The sequence below is a fragment of the Microcebus murinus genome, chromosome 14, assembly GCF_040939455.1.
Source record: "Microcebus murinus isolate Inina chromosome 14, M.murinus_Inina_mat1.0, whole genome shotgun sequence".
Lineage (NCBI taxonomy): Eukaryota > Metazoa > Chordata > Mammalia > Primates > Cheirogaleidae > Microcebus > Microcebus murinus.
In genome coordinates, this window is record NC_134117.1 from 47,067,294 (window position 1) to 47,091,366 (window position 24,073).

At 34.6% G+C, this 24,073-nt stretch overlaps 1 protein-coding gene across 3 annotated transcripts in view; it reads right to left on the minus strand.

Annotated features, from left to right (window-relative positions):
- Positions 1–24,073, minus strand: part of JMJD1C (jumonji domain containing 1C) — a 329,744-nt gene that overhangs the window by 182,485 nt on the left and 123,186 nt on the right. For all 3 annotated transcript variants that reach the window (XM_076010029.1, XM_012762734.3, XM_076010028.1), the window contains one exon: positions 18,107–18,271. Coding sequence is in view for 1 of the 3 variants with exons in the window: in XM_076010028.1 (XP_075866143.1) it covers positions 18,107–18,271 (165 nt within the window). In the remaining 2 variants the exon portion in view is untranslated. The remainder of the gene's footprint in view (positions 1–18,106; positions 18,272–24,073) is intronic.

The following is a 24,073-nucleotide window of genomic DNA, read 5'->3' on the forward strand; positions in this document are numbered from 1 at the left end:
CAAGAAAATATTAGGGTTACATAATCTGTCTAGCAGTATATGGGCAGTGCACCATTATAGTAATAAAAGAAATCACAAAAAATTTAAGCCACACCCCATATATACCACCCCTATATATATATAATAATGACCATTACTTCATAACATTACAAAATAAAAGACAAACTTTATCTGCAAACACAATGTATGTCAGAATACTAGATATTTTCTGGCATTACTCCTAAAAAGTGGGAGACAGAGACATTTAAGATAACAAAAATATTTCTAAATCTGTAATAATTTCTTCATCATAAAAGAATAGACTTTCCTTTCTTCACTCTCAAAGTGGATTACTTTGATATGGTTCACCTCTAGACCCTCGCTGAAGAATGGAAAAGACCTGGGAAATACTCTTATATTCCTTGAAATTCCTAGCAGAACCTCAAGGTTAGCACAGTCATCTTTGGGTTTACACAGTTTACAAGGCATTACAAGAGTTTAGAAAGTTATGTTTCATTGTTCATCCATCTACATTTAAACCTTACAACCTTAAGATAACAAAATCACATTTAATTCACAAAGAAGTATACACATATCAATTCTTTAGTTTAAAAGAAGATTTTTTTGGTAAATATTTACATGGTTACTCAAATGGAGGAAGAAAGAGGAGGAGAAAATAAGAAAGTCTGAAAGGACATGTAACAATTTATTAACTAAGGATACCTGGGAAATACATGGAAGAGAGTAAGAGAAGATTTTCACTTTTAACCTTATACTACTTACAGTTATTTAAATTATTCATTACACAATTGCTTCTGATCTCAGTAAGTTACTTAACTACCCTATGCCTCAGTTTACTCATCTGTAACAGAGATAAGAGTGTCTACCACAAAGGGATAATGTAAAGCACTGAGAAAAATAACTAGAACTTGGTAAACTTTCAAAAATTAACTAGTATATTATTGATATTAAATGTAATACTATTTTTAAAAACTTAACACATATTATGTATTTTCAAATGATCGATATAAATGTGCTTTAAAATGGTATCAAAAGAGATCTGCATTTATTTTTCATAAACCTCTTTACAATTATAGTTAAATATTTGTGTGTTAGCAGGGATTTACAGTACCTGCATGATCCTTAGCATATAGTAAATGTTGAGAAATACTGAATAAAACAAATTATCTTGTCAACACATATATGATTCTGTGTTTTTATAGATTGTTTTTAAAAAGCATATATACAATGAAAAAGAAACTACTTACATAAATATGTAGTTTTTTAGATTTTTAGACCTGATTAGACTCATTACCACAGCAGACTTCTTTCCCAAGAGCTGAAGAAAATCTCTCAAATTAGAACACATGTAGACATGGCAACCACATTTCTGGACAGGAAGAAAATGGAATCAACACCTTTCATCTTTATTTTACATGGCTTGCTGCTCTTAGCTGTTTCAAATTACAGTAACAAAGAAGTGAAAATACCTAGTAATTCCAGTACAATAAAAAGATAAACAGATATGGGAAATACTTGTAATAGAAAGGTCAAATAATCTAGTAAATGATTCCAAAATATCATCTATTTTAGGATATGAAAAATTTTAATAGATTATATCCATAGAGTAACTCAATGTGGCTTAACAAAAAGTTAAATACAAAAAAATAAACTCTACCAGATCATGAAATCCTGAGCAAAACCAACCATTCTGTTAAATAAATTCTAGTTAATTGCAACTAATTGTCATTTTGGGATAAAACAATGAAATGTGACATAACAATTTAAAAACCAGAAGATAAAAATCTGAAGTCAGACATGCTGGCACTCCGATAGTCCCCGCTACATAGGAGACAGAGGCAGGAGGATCTTCTGAGCCCAGGAGTTCATGTCTAGACTTTGTCTCTTTAAAAAAAAAAGTTATTGAGATATCTTATAGATTAGGGTTAGAATGGAGGAAAAGGCAGAAAAAATTATGTGAATTCAGTAATATATGCATAGTTTTTATTAGGATTCTAATCCTAACAAAATCCTAACAAGAATAAGATTTAAAAATGGGGAAAGCTATTTTAAAAAGTTTCTATTAAATACTTTTAATTGCTTTTGATGGTCTTAATCATTAAAAAATGAATTTTTCAAATATGAACTAACTGTGGCTGGTAGCTTAAAATTATAATTTTTTGTTTACTTATTTTTGAGTAACTGAATTTTCTGATTTTAAACTTAAATGAGTTTTTTTAATGAGCTTTAAGAAATAAATAACTTTGTATGTGTATACCTAGAACTTGGCATACAGCAATTAGTAACAACAAAGCAAAGACATAAAAGCAAAAATATCTCTGGGGTTTGCTAAATAATTTAATTGTTTTGCTGACTCCCTCCTGATTTTATTTATGGCATGTCTTAAATTGATGACTCAGTAAACATCTCCTGCTCTTCAATTTTATTCACTCAATAAACAGAGAAAGTAAAATCCAAAATTATGAATTACAAAAAATTTAAATCTACTTTTCTTTTTTAAAGCCCCCCAAAATATGTAAAGCAATAAATCTACTTTTTAAATGTACTTAATTCTATAAAAGAAATCAGGAGAATATTTCAAATACTGGTTCACTTCTTTTTCTCATCCAACCTTAAAAGTATTGGTATACTGAAATTACTAGTTTGAAAGAAGGGGCATAACATAGAAAGCAATAATTCCTTTCAATTCATAATTATATTAATCATTCATTTAGTATTCATTCCTTTTAATCATTCATTTAGTATTTACTCACTAGCTAACAATATCAGATAGTTAATCATAAATCTCAATAGTTTAGTATTTAATATTTACATACAATTCCTAAAATATGATCAGGCCTCAGATGACTGAGGATCCCTGACTAAGCCTTCATATTTAAGTGTGAGGCACTAAAAAGCTATCAAAAAATAGTTTGTGAATGAGACTGGCTTGGTGAGTATCACTTTCGGGTCATTAAATATCAGTATTGATCATTGTTCTTTTCTCTATGACCCTCATGTTCCTTGAGATGTCAATCCTCTAATCATCTCCCCGGTGGTATACACTTAGCTGACATGAAAAAAACGAGCTGAGGGAACTACTTAGAAAAAGTATTTTCATTTAATGCACTTGTGTCCCATCAGAAATTCTAATGTGTCAAATGTTCTTGAAGCCAGAACCCTTAACTGTTCAAATTCTTCAGAGAATGTGCCCCTCCTTTCCTTGGCTGGCTGTGAGAGGTGTGAAGAAGGCCCTGAGAGTGTATACTTCTCTTCATACAGTTTTTCAACCAACTCCTCCATTTTCAGCCCTATCCATTACCTCTATCATGCAAAGCATCTGGAGCTCCAATTTTTGAAACTTTATGAGATCTGCTAGCATTTTCCTTTGCTATTTAGGTTTCAGTTTTCTTTAACCTTGCTAAACTGGTCAACAAGTCTCATCCACTCTATATATTCTAAAAACTTATTAATATCTTGTCACCATTTGTTCCATTTGTCCTTTTGTTGCTGTCTTGGTGCAATTTTGGAGGAAGCAAAGATAAGCATGTGTTACAAGGCGTATTTATCCAAGTCTCACCTAGATTAAACAAAGGGATAAATGACAAAATAAGGTACTAGTTTCTCTCCAATCACTTCATACTACTGCTACAGTAATCTACCTAAAATATAAAATTGATAATTTAACCCATGTAACTGTAGTTCAATGCTTTCCATTCCCTATAGGAAGAAAATGTTCAAAACCCTATTGTGACAAAAAACCTGTTGTGATTTAGTCTCTTTAAACTCTTCTCTACTTCATTATTTGCTACTCTATCACACTTATTATATGTTCTAGCTTGGCACAAGACTTTGGGATTTCTTAATCAGGATCTGTTTTTTTATAAATTGCCTTCTAACCTTTTCTGATCAGAAAATGCCGATTCAGCATTAAAAATCATAGCAAGCATCGTCTTCTATGTGTAGCTTTTCCTTAGTCATGCTAGGTACTTTCTCCTCATTTCTCCTGTTTTTATAAACATTTATGATATCACTGATTGTTTAATTTTCCACCTGTACATCTATTTCTCTCCTTACTCCATACTTTCTGAACACAAATGTTTTAGTTTATTTTCATTTACACCCACAAAGCCTTAAGTTATCTGATTAGGAATAAAATGAAATGCAAATTACGTTGCTTTCCATCTAAGACTTATACTGAAACGAGGTTGACTAAAAAATATAATGTTCTTCCATGATTTTTCTCAGTAAAATTCAGTAACTGTTATGGTATATGCTCTACTTTCTCATAGAAAAAGTATTATGTTAAAGATAGAAGATTTGGAGTTCCATTTCCACTTTCAGTTGGGCCATTACATTAAACATAAATGTAAACAAATCAAATAACAATTACCCTTGAGCTTCCTCTTCTTACTGGAAAAAGGAAGGCATTAAACTGGATTAAGGTAATATACCATAACTACGGGTTTTTATAAAGTGCTTTATATGTGATATGTGCTACTGTTGTGAAGAATTAACCTTATCCAAAGATTGGTCTGGCTTCTATCCTCAGCTACGGAGAAGCAATCACTAGGCCTCTGAAATGTCATGCCTGATAGGAGCGTTTTTGTTTGCCTGGCCTCTCTGGCCACTAGACAGTATAACAATGTGGTTTATCATGGGGTCTTTGGGCCACACAGTAACAGTTGTGACCTCCAGAGAAAATGATAAATAAAGGTATTACTTTGATACTCTGAGAGGAATAGGAGACTAAAGGTCAGCCATAGGGACAGTATGTGACCCCACCTTGATAAAAACATTGAACACCAAAGGCTCAGTTGAAATTCCCTGGTTGGCAATATTCTGTGAGTACTGTCATACACTATGGCAGAAAGAAGCTAGTATTTTCCATGACTCCACAGAGAGAGGATATCCAGAAGATCCATGTTTGCACCCTTCCTGATTCTGTACCCTATGCATCGTTTCCCTTGGTTTATTTTTATTTGTACCCTTTCTCTGTAACAAACTATAGCCAGGATCGTAACAGTTTTCAATGAGTTCTGTTGAGTTTTTCTAGCGAATTACCAAACCTGGGGTTGATTTCTGGTACTCCCCTAAACTTGCAATGGTGTCAGAAGTAAAGGCAGCCTTCCTCAAACTTTATAGTTAGCTGAACTCCTTGCAGTTGGTGGCAAGAGTGAGATTTACTAGATTGACACTGACTTGCTGAAGTTGACTCACTGAATAAAGAGAAAGAATGAAAGGATGGGGGCTGACAAACCTTTGATTCCTGGGTGGCCATGGAACTACCCATGGCATGAAACTATAGCTATGCTACAATCAGTTACTGGAGGTAAAAATTACCAATGGAATTTAGAAATGATGGATCCAACTCCAGTTGTGCTACAATCAATTAATGGAAATGAAATTTCCAGTGGTACTTAGAAATAATGCATCCAACTCTAGGGAGTTGGCTCACAGGATATATAAAGAAATGTTACATAAACAAAAAGTTAACTATACAAATCCTTGATTACTATCATCCATAATAGCTAATATAAAAGTAAGAATGTCTAGACAAACCCTGATGCTGGGCCTAGCTTGAGTTTTGGCCAGCCCCAGTTATATCTAGTACCCACAGATGCATTTTCATAAGGAAAAGTTATTAAAATAATAGCACTATGGCTATGCCTGTAACCCTAGCACTATGGAAGACAAACCTGGGAGAATAACTTGAGGCCAGGAGTTTGAGATCAGCCTGAGCAACACAGCAAGACCACATTTCTACAGAGATTAAAAAAAAAATTAGCTGGGCGTGATGGTACACACCTGTAGTCCCAGATACTTGGGAGGCTGAGGCAGAAGGATTGCTTGAGATCAGGAGTTTGAGGAAGCAGTGAGCTATAATGATAAGAGTGCACTCTAGCCCGGGAAACAGAGCAAGAACATGTCTTTTAAAAAAAGAAAAGAAAGACTGAAAGAAAGAAAGAAAATGGGATAATGAATAAAGTAGACACTGATAGAATCAAAACAAAGGTCAAATAGATAGTAGCACTCCCAGAGGTTGGGTGGATCAACAAGAGGTCCTGCTGGTCCCCCTATATTAAAAGGACCTTTAAAAAAATCTGGTTTATTCACCCTAATTTAGGGAAACTTTAAAAACTGGAAGGCAAAAACAACTACGAAAAACAAAACTTCAACTTGCCTAAGCCAATGCTTTCACAATTTAATCAAGATTAGGTTTGAAGAGAAGGCCTGGGTTCCTTGCCAGTCCCAGGCTGGGGATCCAGGGTCAAACACATGTAAGTGGGTAAAACAATTAAGGGCAGAGATGTTTCTGGGACTCCTTGCCATAGGAGCCCCAAGCACAGAAGTTATAAATCTACTGATGAAGTCCTAACAAGTGTTATAGTTAGATTAGGAGGACACAAGAATGCAAGAGTTTATAGTATTAAGGTAAAAGTTTGGATAAAAATCTGAAGGGCTGAACAGACTTTATGTATAGTACTGTGTTTCCTTGAAAATAAGACATACCCATAAAATAAGTCGTAGCAGGATTTCTAAGCATTTGCGCAATATAAGCCCTACCCCGAAAATAAGATCTAGTGATGGGTGTGGCTACGCAGTGTATCTGCACAATCCATGCATTTCCTCGCGGAGCGGTAAAGATGAGGAGCAGCCCTTCTCATCTGCCCCATGAGAGCTCCATTGCTCGACATGAGAGATTGGGGCCAATGGTTCTAAAGGAAATAGTCACAAGAAATTCAGGATGGAATTCGGGGTTTGGAGAGTTATGATGATGATGTTCCACAAGAAGCCGACTTAACTATATTTGAATAAATGTAGATTGTTGTACCGTACTTTAAAAAATAACACATCCCCTGAAAATAAGCCCTAGGGTGTCTTCGTGAGGAAAAATAAATATAAGACCCTGTCTTATTTTCGGGGAAACAAGGTAGTTAAATCTCCTTTATCTGAATGTATTATAGAGATGTTTATTATGTCTGACTAGGGAACATTTCTCTTACTTAGTATTGTAAAGCAGAAGAAATATAAATCTTCCTATCAGGTAATATTGATGTACATGTTAAATGAGAACCAATAAAAATGTCCTAGTCAATATAAATTAATTACAAACAGTCCAAATTAGAAGCTAGACAAATTCTTTGTGCAATAGCCCTATGTGGAGCATAGAGAAGCTTATGGAATAAGCCTATAATCACCAACCAGCAACAGCCACCAGGATTTTGGACCAGAAAATTTCCATTTGAGGAACAATTCCTTTACTGTTGAGCACTAACTGACAATGCCACTACAACTGAAAGACACAAAATAATCTGGAAACGAAAATATTCATACTATCCTGGGCAACATTGGAGAAACGTTCTAATGAGAAAATAGTGCACAAAGAATTCCGTAATTAAATGAGAATAGTTTGTCCAGGAACATGCTATCGAAGGAATACATACATCATGTTCACAAAAGCAAGTAAACCCTACTATATAATAGCACATAATGGAAACCGGTCTTACTTAGTACAAGCCTGTGAACTGAGACAGGGTAATTAGCTTTGTCCTAAACTAACGTGGAACCCAGAAATAACTGATTAAGGGCCAACTGTAACTACACAGGTCCATAATAATATCCAGTATATGGGTCAATTCCGTTGAGGAGGCATAGCAAATTCCTCTGCAATTCTAACAGATTTGTTTTGTAATAAAACTGCATTACACCATTACATAACAATAATATGGCATTACACTGACACTGTTGGTAACAGCCAATCACCTTATATAAATAAGTCTTATGATAATACTGATATTGATCATTAAACAGATTAGGAGATTTGGTTAAAGCCTCCTCAGGCTATAATACTTATAAAAAATGAATGGTCCAAGGAAGAATTAGCTAACCATCAGCTAATTTCTATGCTAAATAGTCCTGTAAAAATTTATCATGAGATACAAATAGTGGTAAGTCAGGTGGGAAATCAGTAATTACATTAGTACTAAAAAACCAGAAATGCATGTAATGACTTTATAAGTCAGATTAGCTGTTTTTAAAAATTTATCCCTATTCCACACTGGCCAAATGTTAGGCATATTCACACTGTTAGTAATGCCATGGCTGTCACACAAATGCTATACTAAATTTAGATGTCCAGACAAATATAATCATTTTCTCCAAGTATATAGGCCAAAAGATGGGTGTGGCCTGTATATTGAAGAAGAAAGATAGGTCTGACCTTTGACCTCAGCCACTGAGAGATCGTGATCTCTAGGCCTCTGAAATGTCGTGCTTGATAGGAGTATCTTTGTATGGGGGCTTTGGCCACTGGTCAGTCTAACAACGTGATTTACAACACAGGATTTGGGTACCTCTGGATCAGTTCCAATCTCTAGTCTAGAGGACGTAGACTACTGTTACTAGTCTGACCTCCCAGAGCAAATAGAGACTAAAGGCAAACCACACAGACAATATATGACTGAGCCCCAATAAAACTGTGGAAAGAAAAGGCTCAGTAGAGTTTCTCCACTGGCAATACTCATATATCGTGGACAGAAAGAGGTAATGCTGGTCATGACTGTCCAGAAAGAGGATGACCAAAAGTTCCTTGTTTGTATCCTTCCTGGATTCTGTGTCCTATGCATTTCTTCCTCTGGCTGATTTTAATTTGCATATTTTTTCTGCAATAAACTTTAAGGTTGAGTATAACAGCCTTCAGTGAGTTCTACAAGTCCTTCTAGTGAATTATTAAACCTGAAAGTGGTTTTTGGTGAACCACTCAAACTTGAAACTGGTACCAGAAATGAGGGTGTTCTTGTGGAGATTGCCCTAAAAGTATATACCAGGCAAAACTCATTGCAGTGCTATGCTAAAATTTTATTTATATATTTTCTTGCTTAATCTTTACAACTTTGTGGTAGGTGCTACCTACCACACTGTATTATGAACACAGTGACATAACTTAATTTCATGCAGATATTAACAGTAAATGGAAATGTCAGGATCTGAACCAACAAATCTAACATGAAGGTTATGCCCTTAATATATGACACTGCCTTCCTAGTCACTGCTATGGTTTACTTTTTCAAACCTAACATTCTCTGAATCTATAATCCCTACCTAAGGTCACATCAAACCATACAATTCTACAAGTAAACAAGTTATTCAGATAGACTTAAAAACAAATCTTAAATAATCTTCATTATATTTTACTTTGTTATGTTTAAAATCTGTCATTTTTTAAACTTTTAATTCTTAAACTATATTAAGGGCAGAAATTAAAAATACTATATTAACAAAACACAAGCAGTAGCCACCAAAATATATTAGCAGAAACTTAAAACAAGTTAGTAACCTAACTCATTTGAAGAAAACTATTTCCAAAAGAAACAATACCAAATAACACTCTATTAAAATTTCTAATTTGCTAGGAAATAATAGCTGTTTTTACTGAAAAGACAAACTATGGTCAGGCAAAACTCCATCATCTTAAAAAAATGATTTTACTACTTTACAATACCTTTTATTACATAATTTTGGGATTGATATAATTAAAATTAATGTTTTTTACTTAAATTTTATTCCCATGTTTTCCTATTTATATTTTTTCTTTTTCTTTATTTACAGTGTCACTGATGTAAAGCTCATTCCCATGTTTTCCTAAAGTATACATAATTATGTTTTAAAACTGTATAACATGCCAAAACATTAATTTAACAATATTGACAAACTGTTGGACACCCAAGTTGTTTTGTTTTCTTTTCTTTTCTTTTGTAGTAGGACTGCAATGAACATCTTTCTTCATGTAATATTATGCCTTTTGTTTTTGTTTCTGCAGCTCCAACCTCAGTGTCTGGTTCATACAAGGGGTCTGACAAACATTAATAGAATTGAACACACTTTTTAAAGACTGTTTTCTTTTTCTTTCTCTTTTTTTTTCCCCAAGACTGAGTCTCACTTCTGTTACCTGGGCTAGAGTGCCGTGGTGTCAGCTTAGCTCACAGCAACCTCAAACTTCTGGGCTCAAGCGATCCTTCTGCCTCAGCCTCCCGAGTAGCTGGGACTACAGGCATGCGCCACCATGCCCGGCTAATTTTTTCATATATATATTTTAGTTAGCCAATTAATTTCTTTTTATTTTTAGTAGAGACAGGGTCTTGCTCTTGCTCAGGCTGGTCTCGAACTCCTGACCTTGAGTGATCCACCCGCCTCAGCCTCCCAGAGTGCTAGGATTACGTAAGGGTGTGAGCCACTGCACCCAGCCTAAAGACTGTTTTCTTAAGGATAATTTCCTAAGAGTAGAATTAATGAATCAAAGAGTATGAACTTCTTTATGGTTCTTACAACATAATACTTTCCAAAAGAATAATGTCATTTTATGATCCACAAGAAATAAATGTGTGTGCTCACCTACAATATTTGCCGTTATTAGATATTATCATTTAAAAACCTTAATACTTTATTATATATAATTTGATCTCTTAAAGTACTTTATTCTGTAGAGAAATAATAATACTGAAGTTATATTATCATTACTTCCATTTCATTATTTACCAAAGGACTCCATAATAATTCTAGTTCTAGAAACTCAATTATAGATATGTAAAAACTCTCTAAATAAATTTATTTAAAAGTTCATTGCTGACTTGGAATGTGGCATGTCTTCACATTTTAGTAAAATGTGGATGAGATCATAATCTAAACCAATTTGGGCACTACAGCAGCTATACATAAGGGTAATCTTGTTTCAAAGAGCACTGAACTCTTCCCCTTGGAGAAAGCTTCTTTCAGAAGATATAGTAAGTAAAAAACACTCTCAGCAGGAAGATAATTTGAAAGAAATAAATTGAGAGGGTTTTACATGTTTATGATCTGGTCACAATTCCTGACTGAACCAGAATTACCTATCGAAGAAGAAAAAGTTACACCAGGAAGAAGAACTAGTCTGAGTTTCTTAAAACTCACTGCAGAAATTTGGGTAAATTATCAAAGATAAGCATATTTAGTTGACTATCAAGATGTCCATTCCTTCAACATGTTTAAAATAACCCATTCTAGGTAATTTTATATTTCCCCACTTTCACAATTTAAGAAATTAAATTGGTATTTGATTAGAATGAGGACATTATAAGCTTTTTAGTATTTGTTTTTTACTATACTGACATGTTTAAAATCAGTAGCTTAAACAGTTTTACCACAACTGACAAAGTGATAGTATTCCACTATGCTTTATACTATTGCCACCTCATGTAACAGATTCCTCAAATTTCTCAAATTTGTACATATAGTATTTCATTCTGCTATAGGAATTTTAAAATTCTCAATTTCATAACTGCTACGTACAGACATCCTAAAAAAGGCGGCACAAATATTTTAAGGAACAGAAAGGTAAAGGCTGATTTTGCTTCTCTGACATTTGATATTAGTATAAATTAATAGCCAGGAAACTTGCTATAACTTCTAGTTGGGTTCTTTTTCACTGGCTGGATTGTGGCCCATTTATCAGTTTAAAATAAGCATTTACTCACTTTCTAAGATGGGTAAGGCACCATGCTAGACTCCAAAGAACCATACAAAGATGACTAAGACATGACTCCTGTCCTCAAAGAACTTACAATCTAGTAGGGGAAGACAGACATGCAAACAAATAGATATAATACAAAGCAGAATATGCTGGTTGTTAAAACAGAGGTACAAAGTTCTACAGGAGCACAGGATGGTTAATTCTGGTTGGGGTGATCTGGAAGTCTGGGCCAGCAGAATAGTAGAAAACTCTGCCCCTTAGAAAATGCAGCAGTGTTACAGCCCACCTGGGTTAGGGTCAAAGCCCCACTCCCCACAGAAGGTTTTCCTAAAGGAGATGGAGCCAGGGCCCTAACCCAGTTAGGTAGGTGATTCGTTGATTTCAATTATGAATGCCAACACTTTCTTTCCCTGGTGCAGATAAATGTGCATTCACAAGTATTTTACTTTATTAAAAAGTAAATAAAATTTAACAATATATTAAGTAACTTACATGAAAAGGTAAGCTACCTTAGCCTACATCATTAGAATGGCCTCAAGTGGTACCCTGATCATATAGGACCAAAAAAAAAATAGACACCACTTCAGCATCTTATTACGTGATGCTGTTCCAATAAATGTTTTGCTATTGGAAAAAAAGGTGAAGAAATAATTCCAGAGAAGTAACCTGGGTATGATACTATCCATATTATGTTAAAGATGTAATTACTTTCAAATTTTAAAAATAAAGTTAAGAATATGTTAATGAGACAACAGGACTTTTCTATTTTTTGTCCTTCATGATTTTAAGAACCAGCAGGTACAGTGCTGGTATCCACTGATTTCTAAGAAATAGACAAGATAACATAACCAATATGTAGTATTTAACAGGTACCACACGAGGAGTGAAACAACTAGAAAGAGGATAATAAATACAAACATGTTTAAATAAAAAAAAAACACAAAGCAAGTATCATATGCACAGTATTAGAAACATTAAATTTGTAGAAAATTAAAGACAAAGTATTAGTTTCCACTGTGTTTCATGCTATTGCTACCTCATGTACAGATCTCTCAAATTTCTAAAATTTGTAGATAAGTATTTCATTCTGCTATGTGAATTTAAAAATTCTCAATTTTATAACTGCTGCTTATACACATCCTTAAAGAAACCTCAAATATTTTAAGAAACAGAAAGGAAAACAAAAGAATCTCAATCATATGTACCAAATATAAATGAATATTTGCAAAATGCTTATAAAAGTTAAATTATTTTCGGGAGGGAGGGAGGAAGGGAAGGAAGGGAAGGAAGGGAAGGAAGGGAAGGAAGGGAAGGAAGGGAAGGAAGGGAGGAAGGGAGGAAGGGAGGAAGGGAGGAAGGGAGGAAGGGAGGAAGGGAGGAAGGGAGGAAGGGAGGAAGGAAGGAAGGAAGGAAGGAAGGAAGGAAGGAAGGAAGGAAGGAAGGAAGGAAGGAAGGAAGGAAGGAAGGAAGGAAAGCTAGCAGGCAGGCACACGTGCACACATATATCCTGATTATCTTTATTAATGAAGACATCCCATTAGATAGACTTTATTTAAAAATAAACTTACAATTCAAAACAACTAGCTATCAAACAATAAGCTGAGCAAACTATGAGACAAATATGATGAAAGAGTTATGAGATCTATAATAATATAAGGAAAGCTCATAATAAAAATAAGACAACCCACAAAACCCTAACAAGTACTGAAAAATGGTAACAATTCACTAAAAATACAAGTTGCTAAAAAACATGAAAAAATATTCATCCTGTTAAAGGAATGCAAATTAAAACAATGAAATGTTATTTAAAAATATCCAATTAGCAGAGAAAGAAATAATAACATTCAATGCTGCATCCCCTTAAGATGTAAAGCTCCTCCTGTTTTTATATTTGTTTGGGTTTTTTTTTTTTTTTTTTTTGAGACAGTCTCGCTTTGTTGCCCAGGCTAGAGTGAGTGCCATGGCCTCAGCCTGGCTCACAGCAACCTCAATCTCCAGAGCTCAGCGATCCTTCTGCCTCAGCCTCCCGAGTAGCTGGGACTACAGGCATGCGCCACCATGCCCGGCTAAATTTTTGTATATATATTTTTAGTTGGTCAATTAATTTCTTTCTATTTTTGGTAGAGACGGGGTCTCGCTCAGGCTGGTTTCGAACTCCTGACCTTGAGCAATCCGCCCACCTCGGCCTCCCAAAGTGCTAGGATTACAGGCGTGAGCCACCGCGCCCGGCCTTGTTTGGGTTTTAAAACAAGTTGTTTTTAAAATAATTAATGCTTGCAAGGGTGTGGTGAGATGAAAACACTCATACACTGACTGGGGACAATGGCAGTCAGTGTAACTTTTAAACAATTTATGCAGAGTATCAGCATATTTTTAGATTTTTGTGGTTTAAGTTCATACTCTTTGACCATTAATTCTACTACTATGAATCCAAATATTAAAAATAATCAGAGATGAAGACAAAGATTTACATGCAATTTTATTTACCACAGTTATTTATAACCCCCTCGATCAGAAACGCTACAATGCCAAACATTACGGAAATTGGTCATTATAAGATTAAATATTACGCAGCCATTAAAAATTATCTCAGATTATTTACTCGAGAGGAGAAATGTATAGAATACGGTTAAGCAAAAAGGAAGGATGCACAATTTTAATGTAGTTTTACCTAAAACTATGTTTAAAAGAAGGAAGAGATTTTGCATCCTGTCCTGTTATTCTGCGGAATTCGTTTATTATTTCTAAAAGGTTTTGGTGGGAATCTTTTAGGGATTTCTACATATAAGATCATAGCATCTGTGAACAGAGATAATTTTACTTCTTCCTATCCAATTTAGATGCATTTTATGTCTTTTTCATATCAAATTTTTTGACCAGGACTTACAATATTATGTTAAACAGAAGTGGCAAACTTGAGGATCCTTATCTTTGTTCCTGATCTCAGAGGAAAGCTTGAATCTGTCACCATTTAGTAAGATGTTAGCTAAGTAAAAGAATATGTAATTAACACATAAGAATCAGTTTTGTTTCTATATGCTACTAATGAACTACCTAAATATGAAATTAACCAAAAAATTCCATTTCAACAGCATCAAAAAGAATAAATTACTTAGGAATTAACTTCATCAAGGAGGTGAAAGACTTATATACCGAAACTAAAAAACACAGTTGAATGAAATTAACAGAAACACAAGCAAATGGAAAGACATTCCATAATGAAGGATTGGAAGACTGAACATTAAGATGACTACTACACAAAGCCATCTATAGATCCAATGCAATCTCTATCAAAATTCAAATGAAGCTAGGCATGGTAGCTCACACCTGTAGCTCCAATCTTTTGGGAGACTGAGGCAGGAGGACCCCTTTCTTGTGCCCAGGAGTTGGAGGTGAGCTACCAACACACCACTGCACTCTAGCCTGGGAGACTCTGTCTCTTAAAAAAAAAAATCCAAGAGATTTTTCTTGAAGAAGTAGAAAGATCCCTCCCCTAAAGTTCACATAAAATTCCAAGGGACTATGAATAGCCAAAACTATTTTGAAAAAGAACAAAGTTGAAGGAAAAACACTTCCTAATTCCATAATTTACTACCAACCAACAGTAATCTACACAGTGTGGTACTGTTATAAGAACAGAAATACAGATCAATGGCATGGAATAGAGAGCTCAGAAACAAACCCTCACATACCTAGTCAAATGATTTTCTACAATGGTGCCAAGACCATTCAATGGGGACAAAGGCAGTCTTTTCAACAAATGGTGCTGGGAAAAGTGAATATCCACCTGTATAAAAATGGAGTTTGACCCTTGCCTCATAGTATACAAAATTAACTCAATGACAAAGGCATTGGCAACAAACGAAAACATAGATTGAGTTGGACTTCATCAAAATTAAAAACTTTTAGCTGGGCATGGTGGCCTATGCCTGCAACCCCAGTACTGTGGAAGGCAGAGGTGGGAGGATCGCCTGAGGGCAGGAGTTTGAGATCAGCCTGGGATACACAGCAAGACCCCATCTCTACAAAAAAAAAAAAAAATTAAAAACTTTTATGCATCATAGGATATTATCAACTGAGTAAAAAGGTAACTTGTAAAATGAGACAAAATATTTGCAAATCACATATCTGATAAAGGATTATAAAGGATTAATATCCAGAATATACAGAGAAATTCTAAAACTCAAAATTAAAAAACAACCCAATTAAAAAATAGGCAATGAAGATGAATACATATTTCTCAAAAGAAGATATACATATGGCCAATAGCACATGATAAGATGCTCAACATCACACTAATCATTAGAGAAATATGAATCAAAAGCACAATGAGATACCATTTCTCATCTACTGGGATGGCAAATGTCTAAAAAACAGAAAGTAAATGTTGGCAAGCATGTGGAGAAACTGGAACCCTTGTACTCTGCTAATGAAAATGTACAATGGTGCAGCCACTTTGGAAAACAGTATGGTAGTGTTTCAAAAAGTTAAAAATAATATGATCCAGTAATTCCACTTCTGGGTAGATTCCCAAGAGAAATGAAAGCAGAGGTTTGAATAGGCACTTACAGATCAATGTTCACAGCAGCATTATTCACAACAGCCAAAAGATGAAATAACATAAGTATCCATTATAGATAAATGAACAAAATGTGCCATATAAATGCAATGAGATATTATTCAGCTATAAAAAGGAAGGAAATTCTGATACACAGTATAACATACACGAACCTTGAATACAGTATGCTGTATGATTCCACTCCTATGAGGTACTTAGAGACAGAAAGTAGAATGGTGGTTATCAGAGAGAGAAGAGTATAGGAAATTATTCTTAAATGGGTACAGAATTTCAGTTTTGCAAGATGGTAAAAGTTCTATGGATGGATGGTGGTGAAGGTCATACAACTACCTAAATGTACTTAATATCACTGAACTGTGCACTTTTAAAAAATGGTTAAAGTGGCAAATTGTTAAGTGTATTTTACCACAATTAAAAATGTTTTTCTTAAATATTATGGAAAAAAAAGAGAGAGAAAGAAATCAGAGCAACATATTTTATAGCTAAACATGTCAAAGAATTAAGTTGGGCTATCCCTTGGTGATGGGACTTAAATGAATATGATTTTCCACTTTATACTAGTCAGTATTTTCTAAATTTTTCATAATGTGTATGTTTTGTCCATTAAATTAAAAATAAAAGTTTGGTGATTTTTTAAGTAGTCTTAATTTTGAGGCTAAAAAGTTTTAAACAAAAAATTTTCTAAAATTATCACAAAAATTATTAAATAGTATTTCTAAACAGAATCTCCAAATTATTTCTAGCATCAGTCATTTATGAATATAAATTCACCTCTATCTTAATTGCTTCTAAGAAAGTGCAAAGACTTTCTAAAGTTCTCTTTATTCTTAACTATGATACTGACATATACTTTTGGACATTATTAATGCTACTTCTTCCTTCATACAAAATTCACATATATGTCAAAATTACAAGTTTTAACTGATTTTTAGGTTAACATCTATAAAATAAAAAAGCATGCTAGTCATTGCCTTTATTATTTTGTTATTCAAAGTTTCCTATCACAACTATAGGTCACAAATATCATTTGTATCTTTCAGTATTATAAATAGTTGTTTTTTAAAATGCCACTGATTCCATTCACTTCATTCTCTCTCTCCCTGTTTGTCTTTTTAACTATACATCTCTCAGACTTTTTAAAAAGGAATAATCAGAGAAATAGATATATTATATTGTTATTCTATATATACAAAAGCATTAAAGGGTTAACTAAATATAACAGAAAATTTATGTGCATTATAATTATCAGCAAACAGAAACTACCCTTATAAGTAATTAGTTTACATTTTATAAAAATTGAAAGTACTTAACCCTAACACATAAGTTGTATTAACCACCTGAAATAATGATTCAATGACTTTAAAAATATTTCGATATTAATATGAAAACAAAAAATTTTAAAGTATTGCATACCTGTTACACGTTAAGCATTCTGCCAGAAAACAGTGACGACAATAATTAAACAAATGTGGCTGTTTTCCTAATAGACTTTAATAACCTTGTTTAGTTAGTACGTTTCTTTTATAAAACTCTTCAAACTACAGGATAATTTGTTGAAATCTATTTTTCTTAAATACAACATTTCCTGATATGAAGTAATTTTACCTGTTACCTGAATCTATAATTATACGTTGAACATCTGCTATCACCCACAATTGATTCATTAACAAACCTAGAAAAATTATGTGCTATTAAATGCTATATACAAAGTATGCTCTATCTTCCATGTAACAAAGTTTCACATAGCAAAGTTGTTCTAGGCTGTATACAGTCAACTATCTTTCAGCAGCCTTTAATCCAATTTATGTTTTCACTTAATTCGATAGAATTATTTGTGGACTAACTATACTGAAATAATACTAACAAAGAGATTCAAAGTTGTTTAACAGAATGAAAGCAGTGCTTTTGAAATGTCTGCCAGATACTTCATAGACTATTCAGAAATATTAGCTTATAATCAGTAAGATAAATCTACTGATTATATTCTTATTTTAATACAAACAAATGAAATTACTTAATAAAACAGGAACAGATCTTACCAATGCAGGCCACTGAATCTGTTTGCTCTTTGATCCCTGAGTCTGGCTAGGGTCATTCCTTCTGGCCCAGATTAAGTGGTATTCCACCAAGAAGGTTGAAAAATCTTCATAAACTTTAACCCACTCTCGTTTATCCCAATCAAGATCATCAAATTCCACATACACCTTTGAAAATGAAAACAAAAAATTTCATAAGCAAAGCAGAACAGTGATATTTCTCTTTTCTAGTGATACATAATAATTGTACATATTTATGGGTTAAATGTGATATTTTAATACATGTATAAAAGGTGTAATGATCAAATCAGAGTAATCAGGATATCCATCACCTTAAACATTTATCACCTGTATTTAGAAGCATTTTAAATCTTTCTTCTAGCTATTCTGGAATACAGAATAAATTACAGTTAACTATAATCACTCTGCCATACTATCAAACACTAGAACTTATTCCTTGTTTTCTAACTGCAGGATATGGACAAAAATGAACTCTAGTACACTCTTGATAGGTATGTAAAGTAGTACAGCAACTATGGAAAACATTATAGAGATTTCTCCAAAATCTAAAAATAGAGCTACCATGTGATCCAGCAATTCCACTGCAGGGTACATATCCAAAAGAAAGAAAATCAGCATATTAAAGAGATATCTGGAAGCCAATGTTTACTGTAGCACTAATCACAATAGCCAAGACATGGAATCAACCTGTGTCCATTAATAGATGAATAGATAGAGAAAATGTATTATATACATAATGGAATACTATTCAGCCATAAAAAAGAATGAAATCTTGTCATCTGCAACAACATCAATGGAATGGGAGGTCATTATGTTAAATAAGCTAGGCATAGAAATACAAATATAGCATGTTCTCACTCATACTTGGGAACTAATAAAGTAGATCTCACAAAGGTAGAGTAGAATGATGGTTATCAGATACTGGGAAGAGAGAAGGGGGAGATGAAGAGAGGTTGGTTAATGGGTATAGTAATATTTCAAAATATATGCCATGAAGTTGAATTTTATAAAGCCATTAACAAATTATTTAACTTAGTATTTCTCTTAAAAGCAATATTTAACTAACTTCTCTTAACCAGATTATACCTCTTACTTATTTCTATGACAAGGAGATACACCATAAATGTTTAAGAAAAGCAATTTACAGAGTGTTGATTGGTACAGATTGGTCCTTATTTCCTAAATAAACACTAAAGAACTATTTCTATAGAACTGATTCTAGAAGCAGAGGCTGGAAAATGTTTTGAGCTTGACTTCTGTTCTAAGAAAACATTACTGGCTGGGCATGGTGGCTCACGCCTGTAATCCTAGCACTCTGGGAGGCCTAGGCTGGCAGATTGCTCGAGGTCAGAAGTTCAAAACCAGCCTGAGCGAGACCCTGTCTCTACTAAAACTACAAAGAAATTAACTGACCAACTAAAAATATATATAGAAAAAATTAGCCGGGCATGGTGGCGCATGCCTGTAGTCCCAGCTATTTGGGAGGCTGAGGCAGAAGGATTCCTTGAGCCAAGGAGATTGAGGTTGCTGTGAACTAGGCTGATGCCAGGGCACTCACTCTAGCCTGGGCAACAAAGTGAGACTTTGTCTCAAAAAAAGAAAACATTATTTACAAAGGAAGTCAGTGGTGCTAGAATGGTTCAACATATGAAAATCAATCAATGTAAGACACATTAACAGACTAAAGGAAAACATTATCTTTAATGATGCAGAAAAAGCGTCTCACAAAATTATTATGATAAAAAAACACTCAACAAACTAGGAATAAAAGGAAACTACCTCAATACAATAAAGGTCATATATAAAAACTCCACAGCTAACTTCATACTCAATTTTCAGTTAAAGACTGAAAGTGTTTCCTCTAAGATAGGAACAAGACAAGGATATTATAATTTTGAATACTGAAGCTGGCTTTTATACTCATAGGTCATTGAATCATTCAACCTTTCCTTCCTCCACTTTCATCCTTTCTCAATCATTCTCTACAATTATGTCTGCATACAACTGTCTTCCCAATTCTATTATGAGTTATGTTAGAGGCAGTCTTATTCTTACTTTTTGTCTTGTGTCACACATCTGTTGCTGCCTTACAGCTGAACAGATTCCACTGCCATTTACTTAAAACATGCTTGTTCTTCTTGCCCAGTTCAAGTTTTTCCATGATGTTTATGCCCCTCACTTCAACTCAAACTTAGTTTTTAACTCCTTCAGTAGTTATTAATGTTTTTCATACAGCTTATACTGTATTAGTATATAATCAAATACTGTCCTATATTTTAAAACATGAGAATATCTTTAAATTATACATGTAAACTCACTGAAGATAGAATTGTTTTTTTATACGTTTATACTACCCCATACAGTCCTGCATACATACAAAGCATTTAGTAAGTATTAAATATCCCCTGACTCTTGCAATAATGGATTGTTAAACATGAAGGCAAATTGGTAAAAGTTTGACTTTTTGGTGTTTGTGCTGCTGTCCATTAGGAAGCTAGTTACATGTGTTTATCTGTTAGAATGAGCAAAGATAGGAATGAAGTGGTCAAGAAGTTAATATCTGTTCCTACTTAACTATCCATACCAAATCAGGGAAGGAAACCAAGTCAAGGAAGAAGCCAACTATTGGCTTCTTCTAATAAAGCCTATCCTCTTGGCCGGGCGCGGTGGCTCATGCCTGTAATCCTAGCACTCTGGGAGGCCGAGGCGGGAGGATCGCTAAAGGTCAGGAGTTTAAAACCAGCCTGACTCACTCTAGCCTGGGCAACAAAAAGAGACTCTATCTCCAAAAAAAAAAAAAAACCAGCCTGAGCAAGAGTGACACTCAGCTAGCTAAAAATATATAGAAAAAATTAGCCAGGCATGGTGGTGCATGCCTATAGTCCCAGCTACTAGAGAGGCTCAGGCAGGAGGATCACTTGAGCCCAGGAGTTGGAGGTTGCTGTGAACTAGGCTGATGTCATGGCACTCTAGCCCAGGCGAGTAGGACTCTATAGCAAAAAAAAAAAAAGAATGAAGGTGATACAAGACAAAGGCTGGGCGAAATAATTAATTAAAAGTAATTATTTAATAGTGAATATTAGAACTGGTCTCTAGGTAATTTAACACATGTCTTCTACAACAGATGTCAACATGCATAAATTCTCAGTTTCATATATGTAGGTATTGAAAGAAGAGCTATCAGACCGTTTGCAAGAAACCATTTGCAAGAAAACAAGAAATATTTAATATAAGCAACAGTTATACAATTCAAATACTGCTATTTTGCACACTCTTAACCCTTGAACTCTTCAAACACAATTATTGCTTGTATAGAGAATGCTTCTTTTTCTCCTACATGGGCTTAATCATTTCAAAGTGGCAAATGGCTTCTGGTTACTTGGAGACCTATATTCAACTCAGATATCAAAATAAGAATATTAGAGCTAAGAAATATTTTATTCTAAATTACAATTCAAATTCTACCAATTTATTATTTTAGGACCTCTAAATAAACTATAATCTTTATGTATAATGTTATAGTTATGGGAACAAATATTTTCACATGTTTACTTAGATATATACAGCAAAACTGCTAGCTATGTAAGAGTCAACTAATGTAACCATTTGAAAAATGTTTCAGAATAGTATTATGGGGAATACTACCAATATACCTTGGAGATATTTCAGGTTCAGTTCCAGACCGTCACAATATAAGGAGTATCCCAATAAAGCAAGTAACATGAATTTTTTGGCTTCCCAGTGCATATAAAATTATACCTACACTATACTGTAGTCTATTAAGTGTGCAATATAGCATTTTATCTAAAAAACAACATATATAACCTTAATTAAATATATGTTACTGCTAAGAAAATGGCTAAGGATCATCTGAACCTTCAGCAAGTTGACCTTTTTGATGGTGGAGGGCCCTGCCTCAATGCTCATGGCAGCTGACTGTTAGTTTAGGGTGGTGGTTCCTGGAAGTGGGGTGACTTATTATAATTTCTTATAATAAGATAACAGTGAAGTTTGCTACACTTATTCACTCTTCCTTTCATGAACGATTTCTCAATAGCATGTGATACTGTTTGATGGCATTTTACCCACAGAACTTCTTTCAAATTTGGAGTCAATCGTCTCAAACACTTTCACTGATTTTTAAACAATGTTTATGTAATATCCTAAATTCTTTGTCAGTTCAGTAATGTTCATAGCATCTTCACCAAGAATAAGTTTCATCTCAAGAAACTACTATCTTTGTTCAGTCATAAGAAGCAATCCCTCATCCTTCAAGTCTGATCATGAGATTGCATCAATTTTGTCACATCTTCATGTTCCACCTCTAATTCTAGTTCTCTTGCTATATCTACCACATTTGCAGTTACTTCTCCCACTGAAGTCTTCAATCCCTCAAATGTTGATGTTTTGACTTCCTTCCATTAATCACATTAATCTTTTATTTGTTTGTTTGTTTTTGATACGGAGTCTTGCTCTGTCACCAGGACTAGAGTGCCGTGGTGTTAGTCTAGCTCACAGCAACCTCAAACTCCTGGACTCAAGCAATCCTCTTGCTTCGGTCTCCTGAGTAGCTGGGACTACAGGCGCGCACCACAGTGTCCAGCTATTTTCTATTTTTAGTAGAGACAGGGTCTCAGTCTTGCTCAGGATGATCTCGAACTCCTAACCTCAAGCGATCTGCCCCCTCAGCCTCCCAGAGTGCTAGGGTTACAGTCTTCAGCCACTGTGCCCAGCCCACAAATATTCTTAATGGCATCTATAATTGTGAATCCTTTCTAGAATTTACTTTGCCCAGATCCATCAGAGCAGTCACTGTCTATTGCAGCTATAGCCTTATGAAATGTTTTTCTTAAATAATAAACCTCGAAAGTAAAAATTACTCCTTGATCCATGAGCTGCAGAATGGAAGTAGTTGTGGCAATCATGAAAACATTAACCTCCTTAGATGTCTCCATCAGAGTTCTTGGATGATCAGGTGCATTGTCCAATAAGCAGTGATATTTTAAAAAGCAACCTTTTTTCCTGAGCAATAGGTATCAAAAATGAGCTTAAAATATTCAATAAACCGGCCGGGCGCGGTGGCTCACGCCTGTAATCCTAGCTCTCTGGGAGGCCGAGGCGGGCGGATTGCTCAAGGTCAGGAGTTCAAAACCAGCCTGAGCAAGAGCGAGACCCCGTCTCTACTATAAATAGAAAGAAACTAATTGGCCAACTGATATATATATAAAAAAATTAGCCGGGCATGGTGGCGCATGCCTGTAGTCCCAGCTACTCGGGAGGCTGAGACAGAAGGATTGCTCGAGCCCAGGAGTTTGAGGTTGCTGTGAGCTAGGCTGACGCCACGGCACTCACTCTAGCCTGGGCAACAAATCGAGACTCTGTCTCAAAAAAAAAAAAAAAAAAAAAAAAAAATATTCAATAAACCATGCTATAACCAGATGTGCTGTCACCTAGGCATTGCTGTTCCATTTATAGAGCAGGTAGAGTATGCTTGACATATGATAATTCTTAAAGGTCCTAGGACGTTTTGTAATGGTAAATGAGCACTGGCTCCAACTTAAAAGTTATCAGCTGCATTAGCCCCTAACAAGAGTCAGCCTGTCCTTTTATACTTTGAAGCCAGGTAGTGACTTCTCCTCATTAGCTATGGAAGTCCTAGATGTCATCTTCTCCCAATATAAGGTTGTTTCATGAAAATTGAAAATCTGTTGTTTAGTGTAGCCACCTTCACCAATGAGCTTAGCTAGATCTTCTAGATCAGCAGCCCCCAACCTTTTTGGCACCAGGGGCCAATTTCATGGAAGACAATTTTTCCACAGACAGGTGGGGGTAGGCAGAGCTCAGGTGGTAATACGAATGTGATGGGGAGTGGCTGTAAATATACATGAAGCTTCACTTGCTTGCCCCCACTCACCTGCTGTGGCTACTGGATCCTAACTATTTCACGGA